The sequence below is a fragment of the Prinia subflava genome, chromosome 21 (assembly GCF_021018805.1).
Source record: "Prinia subflava isolate CZ2003 ecotype Zambia chromosome 21, Cam_Psub_1.2, whole genome shotgun sequence".
NCBI lineage: Eukaryota > Metazoa > Chordata > Aves > Passeriformes > Cisticolidae > Prinia > Prinia subflava.
The window spans coordinates 783,679-809,519 of record NC_086267.1 but is presented as its reverse complement, the minus strand read 5'-3'; the positions used below and the strand labels follow the sequence as shown (position 1 = coordinate 809,519).

General features: G+C 56.8%; 3 protein-coding genes across 7 annotated transcripts in view; 2 read left to right on the top strand and 1 right to left on the bottom strand.

Annotated features, from left to right (window-relative positions):
- FBXO42 (F-box protein 42) overlaps positions 1 to 20,052 on the top strand; it is a 44,244-nt gene extending 24,192 nt beyond the window's left edge. Inside the window, exons 5-11 of one of the 2 annotated variants that reach the window (XM_063417506.1) lie at positions 7,038 to 7,187; positions 15,720 to 15,873; positions 16,774 to 16,884; positions 17,137 to 17,233; positions 18,062 to 18,118; positions 18,593 to 18,709; positions 18,833 to 20,052. In XM_063417506.1, the coding sequence (XP_063273576.1) occupies positions 7,038 to 7,187; positions 15,720 to 15,873; positions 16,774 to 16,884; positions 17,137 to 17,233; positions 18,062 to 18,118; positions 18,593 to 18,709; positions 18,833 to 19,915 (1,769 nt within the window). In that variant the 3' untranslated portion in view covers positions 19,916 to 20,052. The remainder of the gene's footprint in view (positions 1 to 7,037; positions 7,188 to 15,719; positions 15,874 to 16,773; positions 16,885 to 17,136; positions 17,234 to 18,061; positions 18,119 to 18,592; positions 18,710 to 18,832) is intronic. The other variant, XM_063417508.1, reaches the window with a different exon arrangement.
- On the bottom strand, positions 8 to 15,711 carry LOC134560985 (uncharacterized). Its single transcript, XM_063417509.1, has 2 exons — positions 7,515 to 15,711; positions 8 to 4,933 (listed from the first exon to the last, which is right to left on the bottom strand). The coding sequence occupies exon 1, from the start codon at positions 10,847 to 10,849 to the stop codon at positions 9,905 to 9,907; it is 945 nt and encodes a 314-aa protein (XP_063273579.1). The 5' UTR covers positions 10,850 to 15,711; the 3' UTR covers positions 8 to 4,933; positions 7,515 to 9,904.
- Positions 20,053 to 22,681: 2,629 nt separating the features above from the next.
- Positions 22,682 to 25,394, top strand: CPLANE2 (ciliogenesis and planar polarity effector complex subunit 2). Of its 4 annotated transcripts, XM_063417408.1 has the most exons (6): positions 22,682 to 22,746; positions 23,267 to 23,509; positions 23,580 to 23,732; positions 23,789 to 24,003; positions 24,095 to 24,234; positions 25,118 to 25,394. In XM_063417408.1, the coding sequence occupies exons 2-6, from the start codon at positions 23,407 to 23,409 to the stop codon at positions 25,344 to 25,346; spliced, it is 840 nt and encodes a 279-aa protein (XP_063273478.1). In that variant the 5' UTR covers positions 22,682 to 22,746; positions 23,267 to 23,406; the 3' UTR covers positions 25,347 to 25,394. The 4 variants fall into 4 exon arrangements, with proteins under 4 accessions (XP_063273478.1, XP_063273480.1, XP_063273477.1 ...); XM_063417410.1 differs by lacking the exons at positions 22,682 to 22,746; positions 25,118 to 25,394 and adding an exon at positions 24,957 to 25,111 and having other exon boundaries at positions 22,798 to 23,509; XM_063417407.1 differs by lacking the exon at positions 22,682 to 22,746 and having other exon boundaries at positions 23,084 to 23,509.
- Positions 25,395 to 25,841: the final 447 nt, after the last annotated feature.

Sequence of the window (25,841 nt, the reverse complement as noted above, 5' to 3'; positions counted from 1 at the left end):
TGGCAGCTCCCCGTGCCTCCTCCCTCCTCCCCATGGCTCGGGTTCCGTGTTTCCATGTGTGTCTGAGCGTTGTCCCGCCGGGTTTGGGCTGTGTCCCAGAGGAATATGGGTTTGTGGCAGAATCTGTGTCCCCAGCACCGCCTCGGGGGGGTTTGCTCGGGAGCAGCTGGTCCCTGTCATGCAGGGTAAGGGGAATTCCCTGCAGCCACCAGAGCTGGCAGTGATAAGGCTGACAAAATCAGGATTGTTCAGTCTCGGGGAGGCTGAGAGAGTTGGGATTGTTCAGTCTGGGGAAGGCTGAGTTGGGATTGTTCACGCTGGAGTAGGCTGAGAAAGAGGTGATGGTTGTTCAGCCTAGAGAAGGCTGAGAAATTGGGATTGTTCAGCCTGGAGAAGAGAAGGCTCCAGGAAGAGCTCAGAGCCCCTTCCAGCACCTGAAGGGGCTCCAGGAGAGCTGGAGAGGCACTGGGGACAAGGGATGGAAGGCTAGGACAAAGGGAATGGCTTCCACTGCCAGAGGGCAGGGTCAGATGGGATATTGGGAAGGAATTATTCTCTATGAGGGTGGTGAGGCCCTGGCACAGGGTGCCCAGAGCAGCTGTGGCTGCCCCTGCATCCCTGGAAGTGTCCAAGACCAGGCTGGAGCAACCTGGGGTAGTGAAAGGTGTCCCTGCCCATGGCAGGGGGTGGCACTGGGGTGGCACTGGGGTGGCACAGTAGTGATACTGCTTAAGGTCCCATTCCGTGATCCCATGGTAAGAGTCATTGTCCCAAGCTGAGATTTCTTTGCTCATTCCAGTGGCTCCCACTCCAGGTATTTGGGGGAGTGGAGCAGACAAGCCCGTGCAGGTGGGAGAGTGTGGGAAAGCAGGTTCATTCCTGCTGTCCAGGCACCCTCAGCCAGGCAGGAAAACACCACAGATTATTTCCCACACTGGTTTTTGTGCTGGAAATGTCACCCATGACAGTGTGGTTTTTCCTTTTAATTTCTGAATTCCACTAAAGTAACTTGGAGGGAAGCAGAAGAATTTGGGGAAGCTCTTGGGGCAGGGGATATCAATGTTAAAGCAGCTGTTTTGGCAGGAGGAAGGAGAAAGGGAGCTTAGCATGCACCAGCACTCCTTGTTGGGCACGAAATTCCCTGTCCAGTGCTCTAAGTATTATGGACTACTCAGATATTGTTTAAAGTATTTTCTTATCTGGCACTTGAAGTCCTTCAAAATCCAGGGAATAAGGAGATAGAGGTGGAGATGGATATAGAGGGAGATGGGAAAGCTGAGGGTGTTCACCTGGAGAAGGATCCAGGGTGACCTCAGAGCCCCTTCCAGAGCCTAAACGGGCTCCAGGAGAGCTGGAGAGGGACCTGGGACAAATCCCAAGTGCTGGTGTCACCTGGGAATTTCCAGCTGTGAACGCCTCACTTGGTGCTCGGATCTCCACCCACACTTCTCTTTGTGTTCTCATTTTTGTGTCACACAGCCTGTGTGACTCCCACAGGGGAGAACTAAGGAGCTGTGGATTTAAACAGAGGGGAAAGGAACCCCTCCAGCAGGGCTCCTGCCATCCGTCCTGCCCTGCTGGAGCCCCCCCCATGCTCAGGGCTGGAGAGGGGAGGATGATCAGGATCCTGGGCTCTGCTCCCCCCAGGCCATCAATTCCTGCAGCCCGGGGAGCTCTCCCCACGCTGAGCGCAGGGCACTGGGAGCCACATCCCCGTGCCCTGCTGAGAGCGGCTCTGTGGGAACGCGTGGCGGGGCGAGGTCCCACGGGAAGATCCCCGAGGAGCTGTTCCTGCACGCTGTCAGGGGCGAGATGGGATCGCAGGGACGGGGAGCTCTGCTCCTGGTTTGCCGAAGGGCTGAGTCACCCCGGTGGGGTCTGACACAGCCCCCCCTCTCCCTTTGGGTGTTCTGAACGTGGGGCTGGCACTGCCTGCCTGGGAAAGGAGAGTGGCTGGAGGGGGCAGAAGCTGGGAGCTTTGAAATCCTGAGATGTAAATAAGGCAGGAGAGTGTTTAAAATGAAAAACCAAAGAGCTGACACTGATTGATTACTGCTCATTGTGTGTGCAGGCTAATTGCTGTGGAGGAGTTTCCACACCTGCCCCACAGACTCGAGAGCTCTGGAATAAGACCCTAGCTCTTTCCCAAGGCCAGGTCTTGCTCAGAGAGGTTCCCTCACACTCCACATGTGCCCTCGTTAAGCATCTTCTCTGATGAGCCCTGGGCAGGGAATGGGAGCACAGTGTCTTGGACACAACTTCATCCCTTTCTGAGAGGCTTTTCCAGGAGAAAACACCCTTCTTTGTTGTTGTTGTTTGTTCCTACCTGTTTCCATCCAGGTTTTCTAGCTCCCAGGCATGAGATGACATCAGAGCTGGATAATTCCCCTCCAGCCCAAGCTGCTTCATCTGGGAGTAAATATTTAGCCTTCAAAGAAATAATTGGCCTGGGTTTCTTTTGTCTCAGAGACGGAGGAGGGAGATAATTACTTCAAAAAACCCTAATTTTTGAGGTTTCAAAGTATTTTTTTGCTTAGATCTGAAACAATGGCTTTGACGTGTGACTGATTGGGCTGGAGCAGCACAAGAGAGTTGGTGCCTGGCTCTTCTGGAGACCTTTTGGTGGGGTTGGAAGCTCTGGAAAGGAGGGTGGCAGGCAGCAGGATCTCTGTTTTCAGAAGGTGCCTCCCAGCTCTTCTCCCTTGAGCTCTCCTGGCCATTGTGGAGCTGCTCCCACCCCTCCCCGTCCCACGCAGGATCTGCTGGAGCAGGAGCAGGATAATTACCTGCTGTGTGTGGGACGCTGCAGTGCTGTCCCAGGGTAGGTGGTCTCTGGCAGGCAGAGGCCTTTTCTGTGTGTTGGGGATGCTTTCCTTGCCCTTCCTTGCACAATTAACCTGGGCATTTGTTGGAATTTGAGCCCATCTGTGCTCAGGGGATCCTGATGGAGGACTGGGGGTGGTTTATGCTGGAATCTGTTTATCTGGCTGTGAGGCCTCACTCCTGTGAGTCCAGCTGGAGCACTCTGGTTTCAGTGGTGAGAGTCCCTGGTGCTCCCCAAAAATGGGCTGAACAGCCAGGGAAAAAAAACAAACCTTGTTTGAAACAGAGAGTCCCAGGACTTGCAGTACCTGGAGGGGCTCCAAGAATGCTGGAGATGGCCTTTGGACAAGGGCCTGGAATGCCAGAGGGCAGGGTCAGATGGGATATTGGGAAGGAATTGTTCCCTGTGAGGGGGATGAGGCCCTGGCACAGATTGGAGGTGTCCAAGGCCAGGCTGGACAGGGCTTGGAGCACCCTGGGACAGTGGGAGGTGTCTCTGCCCGTGGCAGGGCTGGGACTGGATGGGTTTTAAGGTCCTTTCCAACCCAAACCATTCCATGATTCCATGATTTCATGCAGTGAGAGCTGCAGGAGGTTGTGGTAAGGCCTCTGCTGATGCCTAGGCTTGGCTGAGCTGGGATTCATCCCCGGATCTGCCCTGCTGGCAAGGAAGGTTTGTCCTGTTTGCATGCAGCTCTGTGAAACTCTCCTGGTGGGCTCCCAGCCATCCCTGTGCAAGGGGAGCTGCTGGAGGCTCCCGGAGGAGCCCCAGGCGCGTTGGCACCACCTGAGCCTCCTGTCCACAGCATCCTGCAGGGATACCTCACAGGCAGGACCAGGAATGTGTCCCCAGGCCGTCTCCTGCTGCCCTGCCCGGGCTGTTCCAGGCTGTGTCTCTCTGCAGGCTCTGTCCCTCCCTGCGCTCCTTGGTTCCAGTTCCTCAGAGTCCTGCACTTGCCCTCTCTCGGCCAGAACCACACCAGGAAATGCTTTTTTGAGTTAAGGAGAAAAAGACCAGGAGCTTTGCTGTCCCAGGCGCTCATGGCACAGAGGTGAAGAGCTTTTCCTTTTAAAACCGAGCCTGTTGTGTTTATAAAGTCAGGAACAGTGCTGGAACGACCAGGGCTTTGCAGGGAGAGGAATTCCCGCTGAAGTCCTGTAGGATCTGCACATCCTCCTCTTGGGTCTGTTTTATCGTCCCCCTTGTGCTGCCACCTTCCTGCAGCTGCCTGGGGAGGCAGGAGGGCTGGGAAGGGCCCCGTCCCTCCCTGTCCCTGTGTGTTTTCCCACTGCCAGGCCTCTGGGGATATCCCTCTCTCCCTCTGATCCCACAGTTCAGGAGCCCCGAGGCTCCACTTTTCCTGTTGCTGGGAGGAGACTCCTGGTGCTGCTGCCCTGGGCCGCTCTTGGCCCGCCATGGGCACCTCCCCAGGACTTCTCTCCTGGTGTTTTCTGTCCCTGCGGTCACGCTGGGGAGATGGGAAAGCTTCTCATCTCTCTTAGGATTTCGGGATCAAACCAGGCTTGGAGGCAGAACTCCTCCGTGTGAGGCTTTGATCCTCTCTGTCCTCGCAGTGTCGGCCGTGGCTGATCCTCCCTCCTGCTCCAGCCTGGGAATGAGCAGGGTCCTCCACGCTGGAGTTGTGCTTAAACCCCCTGGGTGGCCTTAGCAGGACGCAGTAAAACCCTTCTGCAGCGGTTCCTCTTGGCTCAGCTCTTCCCCCAGCCCCTCCCCGTGCCAGGAGTGGGAGGATCAGGTTTCCCTTTGTGACTGAGGGGAAGGTGCCTTTGATGGTGTTGTGTCAACAAAAGCAACAGCCCGAAGGAGGCAGGAGAGACTCGGGAGAGACTCCTGGTGTCAGATGTGGTCCTGGTGGAGAAACCTCCCCGTCGCTCGTGGAGCACAGAATCTCCCTTGGCCTTGACAAAGCTGTGTAAAAACCTTGCCCCGAGCTAAAAAGCCCAGCCTTGTTTTCATCTCCCCCTTCTAGAAAACAGCGGCGAGTTTCCAAAACAGTTTTCCAAACAGTCGGTGGAGTTTCACTGTGCTGGTCCTGCTCCAGATGAATTCCTTGGTTGGGATCTCCTCAGCTCTGGGAGCTTTGTGGAACTGTAGGAGACACAGGGAAGGACTGAGGGGGTTCCCGAGGAGGGCAGGCGGTGCTGGATCCTGTGGGATCCTGCAGGATTCCATGGGATCCCACAGGATCCAGCCCTGCACGGCCAGAAACCAGAGCAGCACTGGCACTCAGGGAATGAATCCCACTGGGACAGGAACAGAGCTGTCCAAGGGCTTGCGGGGAATCTGAGGAGTAAACAGAGGTGTGGGAATAGTGGGAAGCTCCTCATGTGTGGATTTAAACCCTCTGTGACTGCAGATTGTGCAGCTCGTTCAGCTCAGGGTCATGTTTTCCAGTCCTGGGCCCCTCAACTCAGGAAGGACCTGGAGGGGCTGGAGCATGTCCAGGGAAGGGAACAGAGCTGGGGAGCGCCTGGAGCCCCAGGAGAGGCTGAGGGAGCTGGAAAGGGGCTCAGCCTGGAGAAAAGGAGGCTCAGGGGGACCTTGTGGCTCTGCACAACTCCTGACAGGAGGGGACAGCTGGGGGTTCGGGCTCTGGGAACAGGGACCGGAGAAGAGGGAACAGCCTCAGGCTGTGCCAGGACAGGCTCAGGTTGGACACCAGGAGAATTTCTTCATGGAAAGGGTGGCCAGGCCTTGGCAGGGGCTGCCCAGGGAGGTTTGGAGTGCCCATCCCTGGAGGTGTCCAAGGAAAGCCTGGACATGGCACTCACTGGGCTGGGTGACAAGGAGAGCATTGGGCACAGGGTGGACTCAGTGGTCCTGGGGGGCTTTTCCAACCTCCAGGATTCTGGGATTCTTTTTCTTGCAGAACAGTAACTGAGATGTTCTGCCCTCACCCCAAACTGCAGTTCTGTTCCCCTTGCAGTCACTTCCCTCACAGGGATCCCGGGCACAGCCTTGCATTAAACCCACCCAAAATGCTGACCTGACCAAAACTCTGGCTGCAAAATTCCCTCGGTGTCCCCCTGTGCTCTGACCTTGCTGTGGTGCCCCAAGGCCCCATCTGATTGAAGGCAAAGCTCAGTTTTATTAAAAACTCAGGATCACCTTGAGCCCGCTGCAGCCATGTGGTTGCTGTTGGCCTCCCGGGAGCCCAGAGGATCCAGGAGCTGATTCCTGGCACAGAATAACCTCTCTAGTTATGGCTGAGTGCCTGGGCCTCCAAAGTGGAGCAGGTTAATGGGGTGGGTGGAAATCCCTCGTGCTGTGAGTGGTCTTGGTAAGCCTGGAAGAGAGGAGAGCTTTTTCCAGCTCTTTTCCTGATCTGGGTGGTTGTTTCGTCGTTGCCCTTTGAGTTTGGTGGCAGTAGGGCCTGTTCCTGCCTCTGCAGAGCTGAAACATTCCATGTTATCCTCCAGAAATCCATGGCTTTCCCACCACCATCCAAAGGCTCTTGGAGTCCTCAAGCTCGGAGTGGCTTGACCCCTTTGAAAGCTCAGCTTTAATCCTGTGAGCCTCCTGTCTGGAGCTTCCTTATCCTGCACCTGATTTCTTCTTTACCATATGCCAAATTTCCTCCTGATCACACGCCTAAATTCTCCCTTACACACACTTCATTTCTTCCTTATCCCACCCCTCATTTCTGCCCTTCTGGAGCAAAACCAGGACTTTTCAGGCTTTGTCCTGTGCATCCCTTTGGGGTAGGGGCTGTCCCAGCACAGGTTGCTTGGAATTGCTTTCTCCAGTTTAAATATATTGGTTTTTCTCCTCCTTTTTTGGGCTCCCAGTTTTACAAGCAGGTGAGTGACCACTCTTGTCAAGCCTGTGATGGACAAACTCTCTGGCAATATCCCTGGATATTGAGTTTGGACTTCATTCCTGCCCTTGCAGAGGGTGGACTGGCAGCTCTGACGTGGGGGCAGGGCTGTTCCCAGCCCCTGGATCCATCTGATGTTTATTTGTTCCTCTCTTTGCCTGGCTGGTATTGCAGAATGTCTCTAATGGAATTTGTGGTGTTCAATATGAAATATCTCAAGGGCAAGAGATGAAAAATCAACCCAAATCAAGTGAAGGCTTTTTTTTTCTTTCTGTGTCAGCTGCTGCTTGGTTGAGAAGGCGCTGCTGGTTTCCAGGAGATTAATCCATGGGTTTAGGTTTCCAGCACACACCTCCCCTCCTTTTGATTTGCCAGGCTCTGTGCTCCTCCAGCTCGTGGCATTGCTGGCCGTGTTTAACCTCTGGAAGGTTTTTGTTGTCTGGATCCAAACCACATTCCACTGGCATCCATCCTTGGGTGGCCACCCTGCCATGCCCGGCATGGATCAGTCCCAGGGACACGCAGGTACAAAACCCACGTGCAAACCGAGTGTGTGGTGAGCTGTTTGCAAGGATTTATCCCACAGCTGCCTTCATTGAACCAGGCAGGAAGAGCCACAGGATCCACCTCTGGGATCCCTCCCCTGCCTGGGAATCTGCTCCCCACAAAGGCACGTGCTTGGAGAGCCTGGCGGGGTGAAGGGCTTTCCTGCTGAGGAGTGGACTGTCAGTGGGATGGGGAAATGCGTGAGGGTCACCACCCCCAGAGGAAAACATCCCTGTGCCTCCCGTTCCTGAATCCCGCAGCTGAAATGGCCCCGCTTCCCACACTCCTCCCTCCCCTCGACCCTACCTGGCTGCATCCTGCCCCTCCCTCCTGGCAGCGGCTTATCCTTATCACTGCTGTGTTCCCACCGCTTTTCCAGCGGCTCCCAAAGCGGCTCCCGACATCTGCCAAGGTCACAGAGTCTCTCCGTGGCTCCTTTCCGCTCTCGGGCTGCAGGGGAGGGGGCAGAGTCAGGTCAGCAGTTCCAGTAAGGTGTGCCTGGCCCCGGGACACCGCTGCCTCCCAGGAATGCAGTGCCGCGGGCAGCCGGGAATGCCTTTGAAGAAGCCATGGATTACCTGCCCAGGGAGGTGGGAATGTGCCCGGGACCAGGGCCTGGCTCAGTTGGGTGAGCTGCCACGGGGCTGGCAGAGGGGTTTTATCCCAGCAAGCCAAAGCACTTCCCCTCTCCCCTTCCCTGCTCTCCGTGCACCGCAGGACTTGGAAGTTCAGCCAGTTTTTATCCGTGGGCAAAACATGGGGAAAAACATTCCCGGCTGTGGGAAATGGGCTCCTGGGAGCAGGGCTCGGCTGCCTTGGTGAGCAGGGCAGGGAGGCAGTGTCCCACTGTAACACTCCCCCAGGGAATGACCCCTCACCCTGCGGATGCCCTCCCGCCCTGCCCCGCACAGCTCAGCTGGACGTGGAGGAGTCCTGTGGGAAGGGAATAGAGGGAAAGGCTGGGGAGGCTGGGAGAGGAGCGGCTTGAAGGGAAGGGGGTTCTTGAGTGGGGATCTGGTTTCCCTCTTCCCTCAGTACAGGTTTGAGGTCTCACCTTGTTCTATTGGGACACCTGCCACTATCCCAGGGTGCTTCAAGCCCTGTCCAGCCTGGCCTTGGACACTTCCAGGGTTGAGTAGGAATCCCTCCTAGCAGTACTAGCAGGTACTAGTAGTAGTACCGGGTACTCCCTCCCCCACCTTGGAACAATTTGCATTTTAACGATCCCAAAGTGCAGGTCTGTCATCCCTTTAACCTAGACAGAAGTTGGGCTGGATTTTCGAAGAGAGGTTGCTTTTTTTCTTTTTTCTGTCAGGATTTTTTTTTCTTTTTCCTGACGTTTGATTTCCCAGCGCTGCAGAGAATTTAATTTCTTGCTCGTCCCGAGTTTGGTTGGAGCTGAGGAATTTGTGAGCTGTGGCTCACACAAAGCATCTCCAATTTATTTCCTTTTCAGGAAAAAGGCTGAAAACCCCGGAGCCATGCACAGGGTTGTTGACACTGGTGGTGTCTCACATCTCATGAATGTGTTGCACCCCAGAGGGAGCTGATCCCTCCTTCCCAAGGCGTGGGAGGCACCCACGGTGATGGTTTCCCTGGACACAAATTCCCTGATCATTTCACATCCAATTTTTCCGTTTCCCTGGTCTCTGACAGTGCCTTCTCTCCTGGGCAGGTACCTCCCTGTCCATGGTGGGGCCGGTGGATAAAACCCCGCTATCCACGGCTCCACTGTCAGCTGGGAAGGAAAGGTCGTGCTGGGAATTTCGGGCAGGCTGTGCTGACATCTATCGGCAAGAGCTCCTTCCAAGGCAGCCCAGCCTTTGCCTTGAGGACTCTATTCACCAGGATTACATGTGTAATACCCGGGACTGAGAGGCAGTTTAATCCATAGCCAGCACGATGTGCCTTCCCAGCCTCTCCGCACCCTGGCGCTCCACAGCCTGATTTTAATCTTTCCCCAAAGCATCTGCTGTAAAACTCTCGGAGAATGATGGAGCGCTCGCTCAAGCTTGTCAGCAGTCCAAAGGTGAATTTTGATTCCTGACATGAAATATTCAGGGAGTTGGGTGTTCAGGGCTGGAATGACCAGTATGAGGGAGAAAAGTGCTTCCCTGGTGTGGAGGGAGCGAAGTTCAGGAACCGATGGATTGAAAATGGGAGTGAAGGGGGAGACAGCAAGGGAGGGGAGTGCCAAGAGCTGGGCTGAATTTCCCTTCCTGTGCTGTGAATTTCAGCGGGAAGATGCTGGGGTTTCAGTACAAAACTGTTGTCCTTGCAGCAAATATTGGGAGCAGCAAAGCCCCGGCTCTTCCCAGGCTTTTTGCACTTCCTCCCTCTGACTGCATCCAGAGGGTTGTGAATTCCCCATCCCTGAAAGTGTCCAAGGCCAGGCTGGACAGGGCTTGGAGCAGCCTGGTCCAGTGGAAGGTGTCCCTGCCCATGGCAGGAGGTGAAACAGGATGAGCTTTAAGGTCCTTTCCATCCCAAACCATTCTGGGATTCTCTGCCTGTGCCCACAGGGTGTTCTTTAGAGGACAGTTGAGGTTTGGAGCCCCGTGGTAGCTGTAACCTCACCAAATTACACAGCAGCCATTTCCTGGAACACCACTCATTTTGGGATTCTCTAAGGCCGGGGCGGCTGCTGCCGCCTCCCTCGCACCGCGGGAACCATCCGGGAGTGGAAAGTGCGGAGCTCAGCAGGGCTGGGACACAGCCCCGCTAGCCCACCCCGGCCTGCTCCCTGCAATTAGCCCCTCCTCAGGGCTGGGGAGCCCGACCCAGCAATTCCCATCTCTTCCCTGGCCTCCTGCAGGGAACACGAGCAGCGGGAGCTGCTCAGCCCTTCCCGGGAGCGCTGAGCTCTTGGATTGCACGGGGCAGATCTGGGGAGGTGTCGGGCTGGTAAATCCCTGCAGGAGGCTGCGGGGCAGCGTCACTTCAGGGGAATGAAAAGAGGAGCGTGGAGGCAGGGAGAGGTGGATGGTGGGGATTCCGCCCACGGAGAGAGGGAACAGCGGCTTTTGTGCAAGAGCAGCACCTCGTGCGAGCCAAACCCGCCTTTCCCAAAGGACGATTGCGAAGGGTGAGCTCACCCGCGGAGCACCCGGCACCTCGGGGCCATGCTGCCCGGGAGAAGGGCAGGGTGTATCCCAGTAAAGCCTCTCCTGCCGTGGAGCTGCAGGAATCGTGGCGGGAATTGCGGCAGGAATTGCGGCGATCCCCGTTTGGGGCTGTTGGGAGATAAGAGGCCGAGCCCGCGGCGTTCTGGCGCGGTTATCTCGGCATTGTTTGCTCAATTGCTGCATGAGGACATTTTTGCTAGGCATTAGCACAGAGTGACTCAGTAAATCCAGTTGCACAGGGTTCAGAGGGCACTGCCTCTCCTTTTCCAGGGCTTTATCAGAGCGGCAGCACCTCACAAATGCCGCGGTTAAAAAAATACCCACGGGCACCTTGCAACAGTGCGGAGGTGACTGATCCTCCCCGGGGCTTCTGCCTCCACCTCGCAGAGATTGCGAGAAACCGCAGCTTCGCTTCCACGCCGGGGTTTGACTGGGCTTGTACCACAGTCCCGAGTCACTGCAGGGTGGGAATCCCACACTGGGAGCGCGGTGGGAATTCTGTCTGTGTGTCAGCATCAGGGGGTTGCTGACGTGCCCCCCAAAATTGCAAATAAACTCGGGATGTTTCCCCTCTTCCTTCCCAAGAGCTTATTTGTGCCCGCAGAGGTTTTGTCTCGCTGCTGAGGAGACAAATCAGATCTTGTTCAGTTTTTTCTTAAAACTCCTACAAAGCTGAATTCCTGTTTGCTTCCCAGCATGGAATTTGGGGTTTTTCTGGAAGGGAACACTAAATTGCCTGTGGTTTTGGTAAGAGAAAGTGATACTTCTGTGGCTTTTGAAGGCTCTAAGGTTTGGGCAGGCCTGGTCAGAACTGGTCTAGAACATGTTCCTAATCCAGTGCTCTGTTTTAGACGTTTTGGGATTAAAAACAGGTGAATGTCAAATGCTGGATCCGAGGCAGCAGAGCAGTCCTTGGTGTTGGGTTTGACTTTGGGAATGAGCGAATGTGCAACAGGGATGTCTGCTCTTCCCACAGCAGTGCTCCTTTGGCATCTCCCAAATCCAATGCTAGTGCTGGGATTGCGGGATGCTCATCCTCTTCTGGCCTCTGGACCTCAGCAGCTTGTCCTCTTCCCTTTGGGAAACCTGACAGGGATCTGGATGAATCTGCTGACTGCTGTGGAAAATTCCTGGCTGGCCTGGGAAGCAGAGGGATTTCTTGTTCTTCCCTTCTCTGGTCTGCTTCCGGTTGGAGGGGAAAGTTTTGGGGATTTCACACTGTCACACAGGTCTGGGATGGAACTCTGAGGTGGGGTGTAGTCAGGGCCATCCCTCAGCTAGAGTGGATGATGGTGCCAGGGTGGATGAGGGTTCCAGGCTGGAAACTGGGATTTGAAAATCTAGGTCCGGCCTAAAAGCCAGACTAAAAACCAGCCCCTGGGTGTGTCTCTGCTGCTGCCTGAGCGTGGAAACACAAAACTCATGGTGGGCAGGGTTGGATCCAGTTTGGGACAACTCAGTGTGCAAAACAGGCACCATCCTGCCTTGGGAAGATGCAAGACCAGGCTGGGCAGGGCTTGGAGCACCCTGGAATAGTGGAAGGTGTCCCTGCCCATGGCAGGGAGCAGAATGGGATGAGCTTTAAGGTCCCTTCCAACCCAAATCATCCCAGGATTCTTGAGAAAGGACAGCCCTGAGCCCTTCCCAGGGATGGTTTCCTGTACCTTTGGACTGCAGATTGCAGGTGGCTTTTGAACCTGGGAGCTTGAATTCCTTTGCAGCTTGAAATCCATGGGGTGCAGGAGCAGCTCCCTTTAATTGCTCAGCTTTGAGATTGGACACATGGCTTTGGTTATCCGGGGGTTCCGTGAAATCCGATCGGCTGCGATGGTGGCGGCTGGCTCCCTGCGGGATCCACCAGATCCAGCAGAAACTGCTCCAGGCTGCAGCTCTCGTCTCATCCTTCTCCAGAATTAAGGCTCCTCAGTACTGATCCCCTTGACACAACTCTTCCCATGTGTTCCCTTCCACCCAGGCCAGTGCAGACCCTCGGCCCTGCTCCAGCCCCTCCTGTAGAATATTCCCCAAACCCCATTGACCTGAGCTGATCCTTCCACCGGACAGTCCCAGCAGACAACCACGGGGTGACCATTCCTGTTCCCCACTCCAGCTGCTTTTTGGAGTCTCTCAGAGCTGCCCCTTCCAGAGGTAAAAGGCTGCTCTGGCACTCTGTGTCCCACGTGCCCTTGAAGCCAGACTTTTCCTTTGTTCCCGTTAATCTGTGCGCGTGTGGCTCCGGTGGCTTTAGAGGGCTGGATAACTGGGCTTTAAAAACTGCTTATAAGGACAGATCCAACACAGATAAAACACCCAGAGCTTGTGTCGGGAGCGATCAGAGGCTGGCATTTCTTTTCCAAACATCTGTGGAAGCCGGAGATCTTTGGCTGGTTGGTTTTTTGGCTTTGCGAGCCAGGAAAATCCATCAGCTGGGAAAAAAATAGCTAAGCCCAGCTTTTAGCTCCTCATCCCAGGCGAAAGAACAGTGTCAGCTGTGCAGGGGGCCTGCTGCCCTTAGGAGGAGTGAATTGTGCTACACCCTCAGCCTGCTCAAACCTTCCACCCCAGGAAGGCTGACTGGGATGTTGGGCTGGATGGGTTTAGGGAAGGATACCCTGGATGTTGGGCTGGATGGGTTTAGGGAAGGATACCCTGGATGTTGGGCTGGATGGGGTTACTGGGGAGCTCAGGATCAGAGCTGGTTCCCTACTGGGACCAGTGGGAAGCAGTGCAATTCATTGATGAGATTCTGATGGCTCCTCAGCCCGATCCGTGTGCAGTCCCAGAGAGGATCCTGTGTGTTCCTGGGAGTCTTTGAAGGGCCGCTCCCACATCCTGCAGAGGGCTCAGACTTTGAGCAGGTCCTCAGTCCCTTTGATGTCCCTCTGTTCCGGGCTCCTCCGCATGCCTGAGTGTTGAGGTCACAGAGCTGCCGGTGCCTTCCCGTTCCAGCAGCTCTCTCGGGATGTTCCTGCCCTTCCCGAGAACCCAGCACCCAGCAGCTCTCCCCTGCTTTAGGGATAAACAGCATTAATTCTACAGATTTCCATGTGTTCCTGCTCCATCAAAAGAACCTGGAGATGCTTGTGGTGCATCCCATTTGTGGAGAGCATCCACAGATATCCTGGTTTTGCTGTTGGAAGAGGCTTTGAGAGGCTAGCACTTTTCTGACATGCAAAATGCAGCGTTTTCCTGCATTGCAGAATGAAACTCAGCTCATTTACATCTGTACAATGTCCAATAACAGGCAAAGCTTCCTGAAAAACTGGGGCTGGCCTCTGCCCTGGGCTGTTTGCACGGCACTGACTCACTTGGGAATTGTCTCTATGGATGAGGCTGGGGTTGACCTTCAGGTTACAGCAGTGGGAGGGTGCCTTTCCTCACTGCTCTGTCCCAGACCTTTCTGAGCAAGGTGCCAATGCTTTTCCATCCTGGAATGACTCTAGCTGCCTCTTTTTGTTTAAAAATAGCCCAATTTAACCCCAGCACCTTGTGGCATCCCTGGCAGAATCACCCAGCTGGGATTTACCAGCTCGGGTACAAATGTTCTATTGTGGTGCCAAGCTTAGGAGAAAAACTTTCTGCACTGCCAGGGAATTATTTAGGCTGGAAACCCGCTGGTGTGGGTTAATGAATTGCAGACATGGAACAAGCCAGGAAAACTGGAATTTGGGAACAAGGAGTAACCAAATGTGACCCTCATGGGCATCTCGCCCTCACCTTGGTACAGCCCTGGCCACACGTTACCTTGCATAAAGTGCTTCTGCAGAGCTTCATTCCCATTTTTCCCTCATGTCCCTGGGGCTGAGGGCAGCAGAACGCTTTGTCCCTGGGGAAGGGCTCAGGGACACCGTGGCCATCTCTGCATCAGGCATGGGCTGCTTTTTGCTGGGCTCTTCCCTCTCAGCACCTGGAACCCATTGCGATGGAATTGCTTCCCTCAGCTGCAACATCCTAAAATAGCTGCTCCGGTTTCTTTTAAAAATAGTCTGTTCTGGGTGTCATTCCGTGCTAAAACTGTGTCTCTGAGTCCTGCTGGGACAGGGGAGGGGACAGAGGCCAGGTCAGAGAATCGTCTGTTTGGGAGAGGTGGCGGTGCCACCGTGGCCACGTGTGAGCCGTGCCCTTGAGCTCCCTGCCCCCAGAGCCGGGCACGGAGCTGTGGGGCTGGGATGGGGATTCCAGGATTAACTGGAAAGAGTGGCTGTGGGGCTGGGGGAGTGTGCCGGGTGCTGGTGACCACCATGGGAGGGAGGATGCTTGTAGAGGCGTTAGCTGTTCCTGGAAAGCAGCTCAGCACCTCACACATCAGCAGGGTGGTGACACAGCAGCTCTGGCTCCAGGAGCAGGCAGGGATTGGGAATTTGCAGGGGATTGTGACCCATTTCTCAATAAATTCAAAGGCATCAAATCCTTTGATAGTTGCTCTTGCCAACAGGTTTCTTGCACTGAGGCTGCTCCTGCTCTGAGCAGGTTAAGAACCATAAAATCCCAGAATGGTTTGGGTTGGGAGGACCTTAAAGCTCATCTCATTCCACCCCCTGCCATGGCAGGGACACCTTCCACTATCCCAGGTTGCTCCAATCCCATGCAGCCTGGGTTTGGACACTTCCAGGGATGGGGCAGCCACAGCTTTGCAGGGCTGTGGAGGCCAGGGGCCACAGGAGCAGCAGTGTGCTGAGAGGTGAGCTCTGGAAAACCTCGGGATACACGGAATCGTCGGAGCACAGCAAATCCCAACGGCACCGAGCCCAGGAGGTCACACTGTCCTTGTGCAGATCCTGCTCAGGAGACCCCTGGTCCCTGCAGAGCCCTTTGAACCTCAAACAGGCCACACAAAAAGGTTTTCCATGATTTTTGGAGCAGCACTGCATCCTGCAGACTTGAGGAATGACTTCATTCACAGCCAGAGTGTTCAGGGCTTCCTTCTCAAACGCGGGGTTCAGTGAGTGCTGCCGCTTGTGAGCACCCCACACATCTGCACGAGCCGCTCCGGGTGCCTTGGAATTGTCTCCCTTCTCCCTCCCTCCTCGGGGAGAGACGTTACGAGGTATTTGGAGGTAATTATTGCTTTTATTCGGCGCTAAAGCAATAATTTGGAGGGATATGCTGGAAAACCAGCAATTTCCTGGCAGTGAGTGACAGATGTTTTGCTGTGTTTGAGATGTGCTTTCAGGCTCCTACTAATTACCATGACACAAATTGGCAGGAGTTTTCTTCCCAGGCTCCCAGCTCTAATTTTGCCTTTTTCTCTTTTTTTTTTTTTTTTCTGTTATTTTCATTTTTTGGGAAGGTGGAGCCTCCACGTTGTGACACTTTGGGAAGAAAATGTGGAGTTGGGGGCTTGTGTTCAAACATGGTTTTCCTAACTTTTCTCCCTCCCTGCCAGGTTCCTACCCCTCTCCCAAGGCTGGGGCCACACTGGTGGTCTACAAGGACTTGCTGGTGCTTTTTGGGGGGTGGACCCGGCCGAGCCCTTACCCCCTGCACCAGCCCGAGAGGTTCTTCGATGAGATCCACACGTACTCCCCCTCCAAAAACTGGTAAGAGCAGGCTTTGATCCTGGAAAAATGGCTCTGGAATGCAGCTGGAGGAATGCCTGGGAAGCCATGCGTGGTCCTGGTTTCCCAGGTGTGTCTCTAATGCTCTTTCTGAAACAAAAAAAAGCCACACAAGCGCAGCAGAGCTGAGGACGGAGTGCTGCCAAGCACCTCATGGGTGATGTTGTTTCCATATGGTTCTTGTACCTAAATACTCCAGGCTGCCTGAGCATCCCCATCCAGGTGGAAAACCTGAGTGTTTTAAATGCCTTATCACTTTGGCTGGGAGCACTGAGGTGTTTCTGAGATAAGCCTGAAGTGCTGGAGGTCTTGTTTTTAGTGATGATCCAGAGCTCAGTTCCCTCAGGGAGATGTGATAAATCAGATTTCTCCATCATTTCAACCTCTGCCTTTACACCTCCGGGACTGGAGAATCCAGCAGTGTTCATGGAGCTGGCGGGAATTTTCCTTTTCCCTTTAAAACCATTTGGCTGATTTTAGACCTGTCTTTCTCACTGATCTTGTGTGTGAGAAGGAAAATGCTGTATCAAAGAGAAGGTTCCTGCTGCTCTTGCACTGAGAACTTTTTATCCTCCAAAGTATCAATTATCCAGTGCACTCTGGGCAGTGTCATTACAACTCTGTAATTAACCCTCTTGGAAAGAATTTGAGGCAAACTTAATTGGAAGGGGAGATGTTCCCAACTTGACCATGGGACTTGGTCATGCCTTAAAAATGTTTAGCACATTGGGATTTCTAATTAGTTTCGTTGCTATTTGGATATTTGGAGGTTTTCCCCCGTGACATGTTCTTGAGGACTTTGCAGGCCACTAAGATTTTTTGTTTGGCTTTTAATCCAGCATTTTCCATCACTGAGGAATGTGTTCCTGCCTCTCTTCCCAGGTGGAACTGCATCATGACCACCCACGGCCCCCCTCCCATGGCAGGACATTCCTCCTGTGTCATCGAAGACAAAATGATCGTTTTTGGGGGCTCCCTTGGGTCCCGACAGATGTAAGTTTGGGATGGGGGTGTCTGACAAGCACCCCTGTGAGCCAGGAGGGGGTTGGGATGTTCTTGGGGTCACCCATGAGGAATTTTCTGCAGGATTTTGGGGTCTGCCTGCTGCCTTAGCACTCTTTGCCTCTGGCAGCAAATCCCAAGGCTCCAGCCTGTAGAAATCCCAATTTTGCCATAAAACCCAGCCCTGAGCCCGAGTTCCGTGTCCCTGGTTGTATCCTCAGCCCATGTTTCTCATCCCTGCAGGAGCAACGACGTCTGGGTGCTGGACCTGGAGCAGTGGGCTTGGTCCAAGCCCAGCATCTCCGGGCCCAGCCCTCACCCGCGCGGGGGCCAGTCTCAGGTGAGCTCAGCCAGAAGCCAGGCACAGCCTCACTCCCAGCTCCAGACAGCTCTCCACAGGTTAATTCCCAAGTTATCTGTGGAGCCCTTGCCCGCCGGGCCCTCTCTGTGTGGGCACAGTCCCCGTCTCCCCCAGTGACTCAGAGCTCTAATGAACAAACAAATCCCTGTTTTAACCCCACTCATGCCCCGTGGCACCTCAGATCAGTGCAGAGGCAGCACAGCCTGGTTTGGCTCCAGGCCCTGTGCTCTGCTCTCCTCATCCTGGGATTGACTCGGGATTGCTCCCGCTCCAAGCAGGGCTCTAGCAGTGCCTGCCTGGGCAGGGAACTCATGGCTGTCACCTGGCCTGAGGCAGGTGTCCCCCTCTGGAATGGTCAGTGATTCCCAGAGTGTGGCTGGTCCCAGCAGGGCACCCAGCAGGGCTCGGATGGCTCGTGCTGGAACGTGCCTTTCCATGCCCTGGGAGAGGAGCCCGCAGGGATGTCTCGCCCACCAGCAGCTCTGATCAGTGACTGCTGCCAGCACCTCCCTCCCAAACAATCCTTCCCCCTTCTCCTCCTTTGCAGAGGGATGTCGGGTCCCAGTGCTTTGGGAAGGGGGACTGCTCCCCTTGGTGAATGGAAGTGGTGTGGGATGAGGAGTGGGATGAGCCCTGCATCCTGCTCTGTCCTGGGCCTGGCAAAACCAGCTCCGTCCCAGCTCCACTCCTCATCCCGGGGCACACAGAACCCAGCAACACCCATGCAGCTGAGAACCTGCCTCTGTCTGTCCTTGGAGGCCTGGCAAAAACCTTTCCCAGGCTGAAACTCTCCTTTGTCCCCTCCAGATTGTGATAGACAACGAGACCATTTTAATCCTCGGAGGCTGCGGGGGTCCCAATGCAGTGAGTATCTAGGGGAGCAAGGACATCAACATCCCCCTGGCACCTGAGGGCTGGATTTGGGATGGAGGGACTCTGCACGTTGGTGGCATTTTATTCCTCAAATCTAGGCACCCATCGGGTAGATTTTCCAGAGAAGCTGTTTGGCTGTTGCTGGAGCTGCTTTAATTAATAAAAATTACCCCAGGTGCTCTCTGAGCAGCTCCCTGGGTTCACTGAGGCTCATCAGGATGAGCCCTGACTTCGTACTGGGATAGCAGATGGGAATGAAGGGATTTATCCGTGGCCATAGTGAGGTGTAGTCTCTCATGGGTGTTCAGCTCCTGCTCTGGGCCAGCATCCTCTGCCTGCAGCAGCAAAGCACCACTCCCACCATGGCCCTGATGGGCTGAGCCCAGCAGCAAACAGGGCTAAATCTCAGCCTGGGCTCCTCAAACTCAGCCCAGGCTCCTGAACCTGTCACCCTTCCCTCCCCAGCTGTTCAAAGACGCCTGGTTGCTGCACATGCACGCCAGCCCCTGGACGTGGCAGCCGCTCAAGGTGGAGAACGAGGACCACGGAGCCCCGGAGCTGTGGTGCCATCCCGCGTGCAGGGTATGGACACAGCGCTTCCTCACACGCATCCCTCCCTCTTTATTTGCTGCCCAAATGCTCCATAACCGCTCCTTCTCCCCAGCACAGAGTCCTCCTGACGTCTGTTCCCTGCTCTCCCCTCAGGTGGGACAGTGCGTCGTGGTCTTCAGCCAAGCTCCCAGCGGGAGAGCCCCGCTGAGCCCCAGCCTCAACTCGCGCCCGTCTCCCATCAGCGCCACGCCGCCCGCCCTGGTGCCTGAGACGCGGGAATTCCGCTCCCAGTCTCCCGTCAGGAACACGGACGAGGCTCCCTGCGTCAATGGCCGCTGGGGCACCCTGCGGCCCCGCAGGCAGACACCGTCGGGCTCGCGGGAGGGCAGCCTGTCCCCGGCCAGAGGGGACAGTTCCCCGGTGCTCAACGGCGGCACCATGTCACCTGGAGCGGCGCCGGCCGGCGGGGCCTCCCTGGACAGCCCCGTGCAGGCCCTGTCCCCCAGCACCCCCTCGGCCGCCGAGGGCTTCGACCTCAAGGTGGGGCCGGCCCTGGCGCCGCGCCGGGGCTCACTGCCGGAGCAGAGGGATCTGCGCCTGGCCTCCGTGGAGCTGGGCTGGGAGCAGAAGCCCACGTCCCTCCTGTGCCAGCTGGACGGCGCGGAGGGCAGGACAGCGGGCACTCGGAACCCTCCGGAGCACACCAACGGCATCCACACCCCGCCCCACGCCGCCGCCGCCCTGCCCGGGGCCGTGTCCCCCGGCGCGCTCCGCCGCAGCCTCGAGGCCGTCAAAGCCCTCTCCTCCAAAGCCCCCTCGGCCTCGGCCGCGCTGAGCCCTCCCCTGGCGTCGTCCCCGGGGTCCCCGGGTGCCGAGCCGGGCTCGGCACGGGCGGGCGGCGCCCAGGGCGAGGGGCACTCGCTGCCCCCCATCGCCCGGCGCCTCGGGCACCACCCGCCGCAGTCGCTGAACGTGGGCAAGCCGCTGTACCAGAGCATGAACTGCAAGCCCATGCAGATGTACGTGCTGGACATTAAGGACACCAAGGAGCAGGGACGAGTCAAGTGGAAAGTGTTCAACAGCAGCTCTGTGGTAGGGCCGCCCGAGACCAGCTTACACACGGTGGTGCAAGGCCGAGGGGAGCTGATCATATTCGGTGGCCTCATGGACAAGAAACAAAACGTCAAGTATTACCCCAAAACAAATGCCTTGTACTTTGTGCGAGCAAAGAGATAATGCGGCCCCTGCCCGCCGCCGCCACCCGTCCCCCTGGCCCCGCGGCTCCTCCTCCTTCCCGAGCCCCTTCCCAACACGCAGGCATTCAAACTGTGAATTAGGGAGCAGGAAACCAATAAAAGTCCAAGCAAATCCTCCAGCGCTGCCCCGGCAGTTCCCGGTAAGAGCCCAGTCGAGCAAGTCGTGTTTACAGGCGGGGAAAGACCCAGGGATCCGAGGATTTGGGGTGAGCAGCCAGGGAATCCCGCCAGCCAGGATCCTCCTGGGTTTATTTTCCAAGTCTTGGTCTCCGAAACTCCTCATGGGTTGTGAGTAGAAGTGGTTTTATAGGAATAACCCAAATTCCAGCAGGCAGGAGGCTGTTAGCTTGATTAATTCCATGCTCGACTCTGTCAGGAAAACAACAGCAATATCCCACTGGGAATCTCGCAGTGCTGCCGACCTTTGCTCGACACAAACACGATGCCTTTTTATTTTGCCTCACCTGCCGCTCGTCCCTGTCCTCCAGGCGGGACCAAAAGAAGGAGGAAAGGACAATTTTTTGTGTCAAAATGCCAAAAATCTTGATTGTTAGCATCCCTCCTCTCCCTGCCCTGCTGGGTCAGGCTTCGGGATCAGCCCTGATCCCCTCTGACCAGCAAAAATACTCTGAAAATCCCATTATTCTCCCAAAACTGAGATATTTGTCTGCCAATCCCTTCTAGACTTAGAGGTTTCATTTCATTCAATGGCCTAAAACCCATTCAAGGCCTAAGCAGCCCCTTGGAGCCTGGGAACAGGGTGGGTTTTCCAGGGAAAAGGACAGATGCTGGTAAATCTGAGGGCAGCCTCGATGCAGTAACTTCACCTCATCTTTGCACGTGCCTCCTTCCGCAAAGATTAAATCCAAATCCGAAGGGATTGAACCTGTGCGTCCTTCTGGGACAAACCCCCCTCCTTCTGTGTCCCCTCGAGAGGGGGAGAAAATGGGGCGGATTCTGCCAGGTTTTGGTCAACAACCTCCAGCACCCTAAAAACAGGGAGCCCTCCCCAAGCCGGCAGTGCCATGACGTGGTCCCTTCTTCCCTAAATTTTTGCTCTCCATTCCCACTGAGCTTTTTGCCGGTTGGAGCCTTAAATCCCATCCCAGCCGTGTGGGGATGGGGAGGGACTTGCTTAACCCGCGGCATTTCCACCTCTGTAAATAAACCCCTCGTCGAATCTCACCTCTCCCGTTCATCGCAGAACGATTTGATTTGTCCTAAGGGAAAGCAAAATGCAGTTTTTCCCCCCAAAAAGCCCCAGACCTCAGGAGCACCTTGGGTGAGCTGTGGAATTTTCCTTCTCCAAGCGTGGCCGCGGGGAGGGCGGTCGAGGCTTCGGCGTCGATCCCCACGTCCCCTTTGCATGTTTCCTGTCATCCATCCCCCAGAAAAGAGTCAAAGCCAGGGATGGATGGCGCCTTGGTGTCTTTCTCCCTGCAGGGCATCCCTCGAGGGTGCTCTCCCAGCGTTTACATCCTGCACTGCTCCCGGGATCCCCCCGGTCGGGAAACGCGTGTTCTGTGCCGTTCACAAGAGATTCAGCCCAAATTTGGACCCCTGGCCCCCGAATCCCGCGGGAGCTGCTGGTGCTGTGAGCGAGGTGTCCCCCCCCGCGACTCAGGTGTCCCCCCGCCGTCATTCCCGGGCCCAGCGCAGCAATGGGAAGCGATTCCGGTGATATTTAAAATCTTGTGTACATTCTGGGGGGGTTCATGGAGATCCCTCCCCCCTTCCCAACGAATTTTTAGTGGTTTAACAAATAAAAAGGAAAAGAAATGATGGTTGGTACTTTTGGGGAGGGGTGGGGTGGGAATGATGTGGAGGGGAAGTTCCTGCTGTGCTCCCCAGAAGTTTAGGGGTGAAAGGGGGGATTTGGGGTCTTCTTGGGTAAAAAGGGGAAATGTTGGTGCCAGGGGATGTTGGAGCCGTGGAAGTGGGCAAAGGGGGACACAGGGGATTTGGGACACTGAAGCTTCTTGGAGCCAGAAATTGGGGATGGGGACTCCAAAGTCTGTTGGGTTTGTAAACTGGGGGTCCCAAAGCCTATTGGAACTGGGAATTCAGGGATCCCAACCCCTGCTGGGGATGGAAATTTGGGATGGGGATCCCAAAACCTGCCAGGGCTAGGAACTGGGGAAACCAGGTCCTGCCTGTGCGAGAAATTGTGGACACCAGGTCCTGCCAGGGTTGGGCATTAGAGACAGGGACCCCAAAGGCTGTCAGCTCTAGGAACTGGGAACACCAAACCCTGTTAGGGATGGAAATTGGGAATGGGGATCCCAAAGACTGCTGGAGATGGTTACTCGGGATTCCAGAGCCTCCCAGCCCAAAACCTGTTTGGGCTGGAAATTTGGGATAGGGACCCCAAAGCCAGTTGAGGCTGGAAATTGGTGATGAGGACCCCAAATCCCAGTGCTGGGAACTGGGGAACCCACAGCCGGTTGGAGATGGGAACTGGGAATAGGGATCCTAGAGCCTGCTGCGGCTGGAAATTGGGACCCCAAGTCCTGCCAGTGTGGGAGATGCTGGACCGCAAAGCACTCCAGTGTCAGTGATTAGGGATGAGGGCTCCAAAGCCTGGAAAAACTGGCAGTTGGGGACCCCAAATCCCTCCAGGGCTGGGAGCTGGGGGTAGGGACCCCCAAATCATTCCAGTGCCAGTAATTTGGGATGGGACCCCCAAAACCCGCAGGATCGGGATCACTCCACGTGTGTCTCCAACTCACCGCGCATGCGCAGCTGTGTCCGGGAGTGGTTTCATAGCGCCCCGCCCTTCGTGACGTCACGGTGAGGCGGAAGCGGCCTCAGGTGAGCGGCGGGGCCGCGTCTTAAAGGGCCCGCGCGGGAAAATTGGTGTGAGGGGTGGGAAGGATTTGGGGGACAGCGGGTCCGGACACGGGGCAGGGGCTGGATTCTCCCCTTTTAAATGTTGTGGGAGCACGGAACCAACTGGGGGTGCGCAGACCCCGTGGGGGTGGCAGGCACCCCATAAGGGAGTGCAGGGACTCCGTGTGGGGCTGTGAGGGACACCCTGAGAGGACGGTGGGACACTGAGGGGGGACACGGACCGGACAGGAGCAGGGAACCCATGGGAGGGCGGCGGGACCCTGCAGGGGGTGCAGACACCCCGGGGGTGGGGACAAGGACCCTGTGATGGGGTACTGGGGTGGCGGGGGGGCACAGAGACCCCACAGAGGGGTCAGGGACGCCATGGGAATGTGGTGGGACCCCACAGAGGGGCACAGAGACCCCAGAGAGGGGTCAGGGACCCCATGGGTGGTTTTGGGGTCCCCATGGGAGGATGCTGGGACACGGGGGGGTGTTTTAGGGACCCGGTGGAGGATTTAGGGATGCTGGGAAGGGCGCCTGGACCCTGAGGTGGAGTCAGAAGGAGACCCCAAAGCTGCGGGATGCAGTGACCCCCTGGGGGAAGGGGGGCTGCTCCCCGTCCCCCAGGTTTGGGGGCCCATGGCAGAGCAGGACTGGGCGCTGGAGCCGGGCTGGCTCCTGTCCCCCGCCGGCCGCCCCTACCTGGACTCCATCCTGCACAAGAACCGGCGGAGGGTGTTCGGTGAGTGCCGCCCCCGCTCCCCCAGCCCGGGGTCTCAGCCCCCCAGAATCACCCTGAGCCCCCTCCCCAGGCCTGCTGGAACGCCCGGTGCTGCCGCCCGCCCTGGCTGTCCCCACTGTCACCTACAAACTGTTCCTGGCGGGAAGAAGCGGCGTCGGGAAGACGGCGTTGGTGGCCTGGCTGGGGGGGACCCCCGTGCCCCCCGCCCACCACGAGACCCTGGGTACGGCCTGGGGGGCGCGGGAGTCCCGGGGGTGACGGTGCCTCGTGTCCCCGCAGGGATCGAGGCCACCCCACCCACACGGAGAGCCTGGGCACGGCCTGGGGTCCCGCGCGGTCCCAGGGTGACGGTGCCTCGTGTCCCCGCAGGGATCGAGGCCACGCCGCTGTTCTGGCCCGCCAAGCCCCGCGCCAGCAGCCGCCCGGTCCTGTTCCAGCTGCACCTCTGGGACTGCGGGGACGGAGCGCTCAGGAAGTTCGAGCACCTGCTGCCCGTGAGCGGGGGAGGCGCTTTGGGGTGGGGAGGCCTTTTGGGGTGCGGGACAGCTCCAGGAGCCCGCAGTGAGGGGGTGTCCCCGTGCCCAGGCCTGTAAGGAGGAGGCGGACGCTGCCCTGTTCCTGTTCTCCTTCATGGACCGCGCGTCCTTCGAGGAGCTGCCGGCACTCATGGGCCGCGTGCTGGGCCCCGGGGACCGCGACATCGTCAGGGTGGTCGTGGGCACCAAGTATCCTTTGGGGGGGACCCCCTGGCGAGGCCGCGTCACCCCACAGGGGGAGCATTGGCATCGCAGGGGCTGAGAACCAGCACACCTGCTTACACCGATGGATTCCCCACGCCTGCTGATTTTATCGGGGTTTGGGGGTTTTTTTTTTAGGTGTTCCTTGACCCTGTGCCCCCCCACCCCGCCCCAAAATGGGTTCGCACCCCCAGATTTCTCAGCACTTGGCATCTCAGCAGGCTGAGAACATGCACAAATCGTTACACCAGTGGGTTCACAGCTCCTGCTTGTTTTTAGGGGGTTTGCTACCCCCAAGGAGATTTTTGGGGTGTTGGTGTCTCCCTTGACCAGGTGTCCCCCCCCAGGCCGGTTTGCACCCCCAGATTTTAACCACTCCATACCTCGTTAGGCTGAGAACGTGCAACACTGATGGGTCCCCAACTCCCATTGATTTTTTAGGGGGTTTGGGGGTGGGGGGTTGGGTCACAACTCCCACATATTTACAGAGGGTTTTGGGGCGATTTTTTGGGTCTCCCTTGACCCTGTGTCCCCTCTCAGTGAGGTTTGCACCCCAAATTTCTCAGCACTTTTTATCTCAGTGGGCTGAGAACGTGCAAAACTTCATTACACCAATGGGTTCACAATTCCCACTTTTCTTTGCGTGTTTCTGGGGGGGATTTTTTGGGGTCTTGGTGTCTTCCTTGACCCTGTGTCCCTCCCACAATCAGGTTTGCACCCTCAGCCTTCAAACCCCTCAGCCCCTGGGCAGGCAGAGAACACTCCCACCTCGTTACACCCGTGGGTTCACAACTCCCGGTGAATCTTGGGTGGTGTTGGGGAGATTTTCCGGGGCGCTGCTGTTTCCCTTGACCCTGTGTCCCCTTCCCAGATTCGACCTGGCCCCACACGCGGCTGTGACGGAGGCGGACGTGCGGGCCTTCGAGGGGGCGTGGGGGCTGCGGGTGCTGCGGGCAGGGGCGGCCCCGGGGCCCGGCGGGGCGCGGGCGGGGCTGGCCCGGGTCGCCCCCGTCCTGGACGCCCTGGTCGAGGGGCTCTGGCGGCGCGACCAAGTGACCGCTGGCGTCACCCCGGGGGACACGGGGGACACCCCCGCCTGAACCCCCTCTCGGGGTGGGTTTGTGGGGTGGGAGAGGTAAAGGTGCTTTTTTGCTAAAATCAGTGATTTTCTATGAAAAAATCTCTGTGTGGCCTGAGTTGTCCGATTCGGGGGACGCGGGAGGTTTGGGGGGATCTAGGGTGCTGGGGTGATGAAGGTTTGGGGGCACTGGTGGATGTGGGGTGCAATGGGATCATCAGGAGGTGGGTGCTGCAGGATTTGGGATGCTGCAGGTGCTGGGGGATTTGGGGTTCAAGGGGAACATGGAATGGGGGTGCTGGGCCTGTTGGCAGATTTGGGGGATTTGGCTGCAGAGCGATTACAGGAACAGGGGTGCAGGATTTAGGGTGCCTTGGGATTTGAGTTGCTTTGGGGTACTGGGGGATTTGTGGTGCTAGAGGTGATGGGATTGGGGTGCTGCAGAGGTTGGGGGTGCTGTGGGATTTGGGGTGCTATGGAAGATGCTGGATTTGGGGTGCTGTGGGATCATGAGGTC

Coding starts and splice junctions, on each gene's coding strand:
- LOC134560985 (XM_063417509.1), bottom strand. CDS start 10,849: ATGCTGACACACAGACAGAATTCCCACCGCGCTCCCAGTGTGGGATTC.
- CPLANE2 (XM_063417408.1), top strand. CDS start 23,407: ATGGCAGAGCAGGACTGGGCGCTGGAGCCGGGCTGGCTCCTGTCCCCC. Junction 23,510..23,579: donor GAACCGGCGGAGGGTGTTCG/GTGAGTGCCGCC, acceptor CCCCCTCCCCAG/GCCTGCTGGAACGCCCGGTG. Junction 24,235..25,117: donor AGGGTGGTCGTGGGCACCAA/GTATCCTTTGGG, acceptor TCCCCTTCCCAG/ATTCGACCTGGCCCCACACG.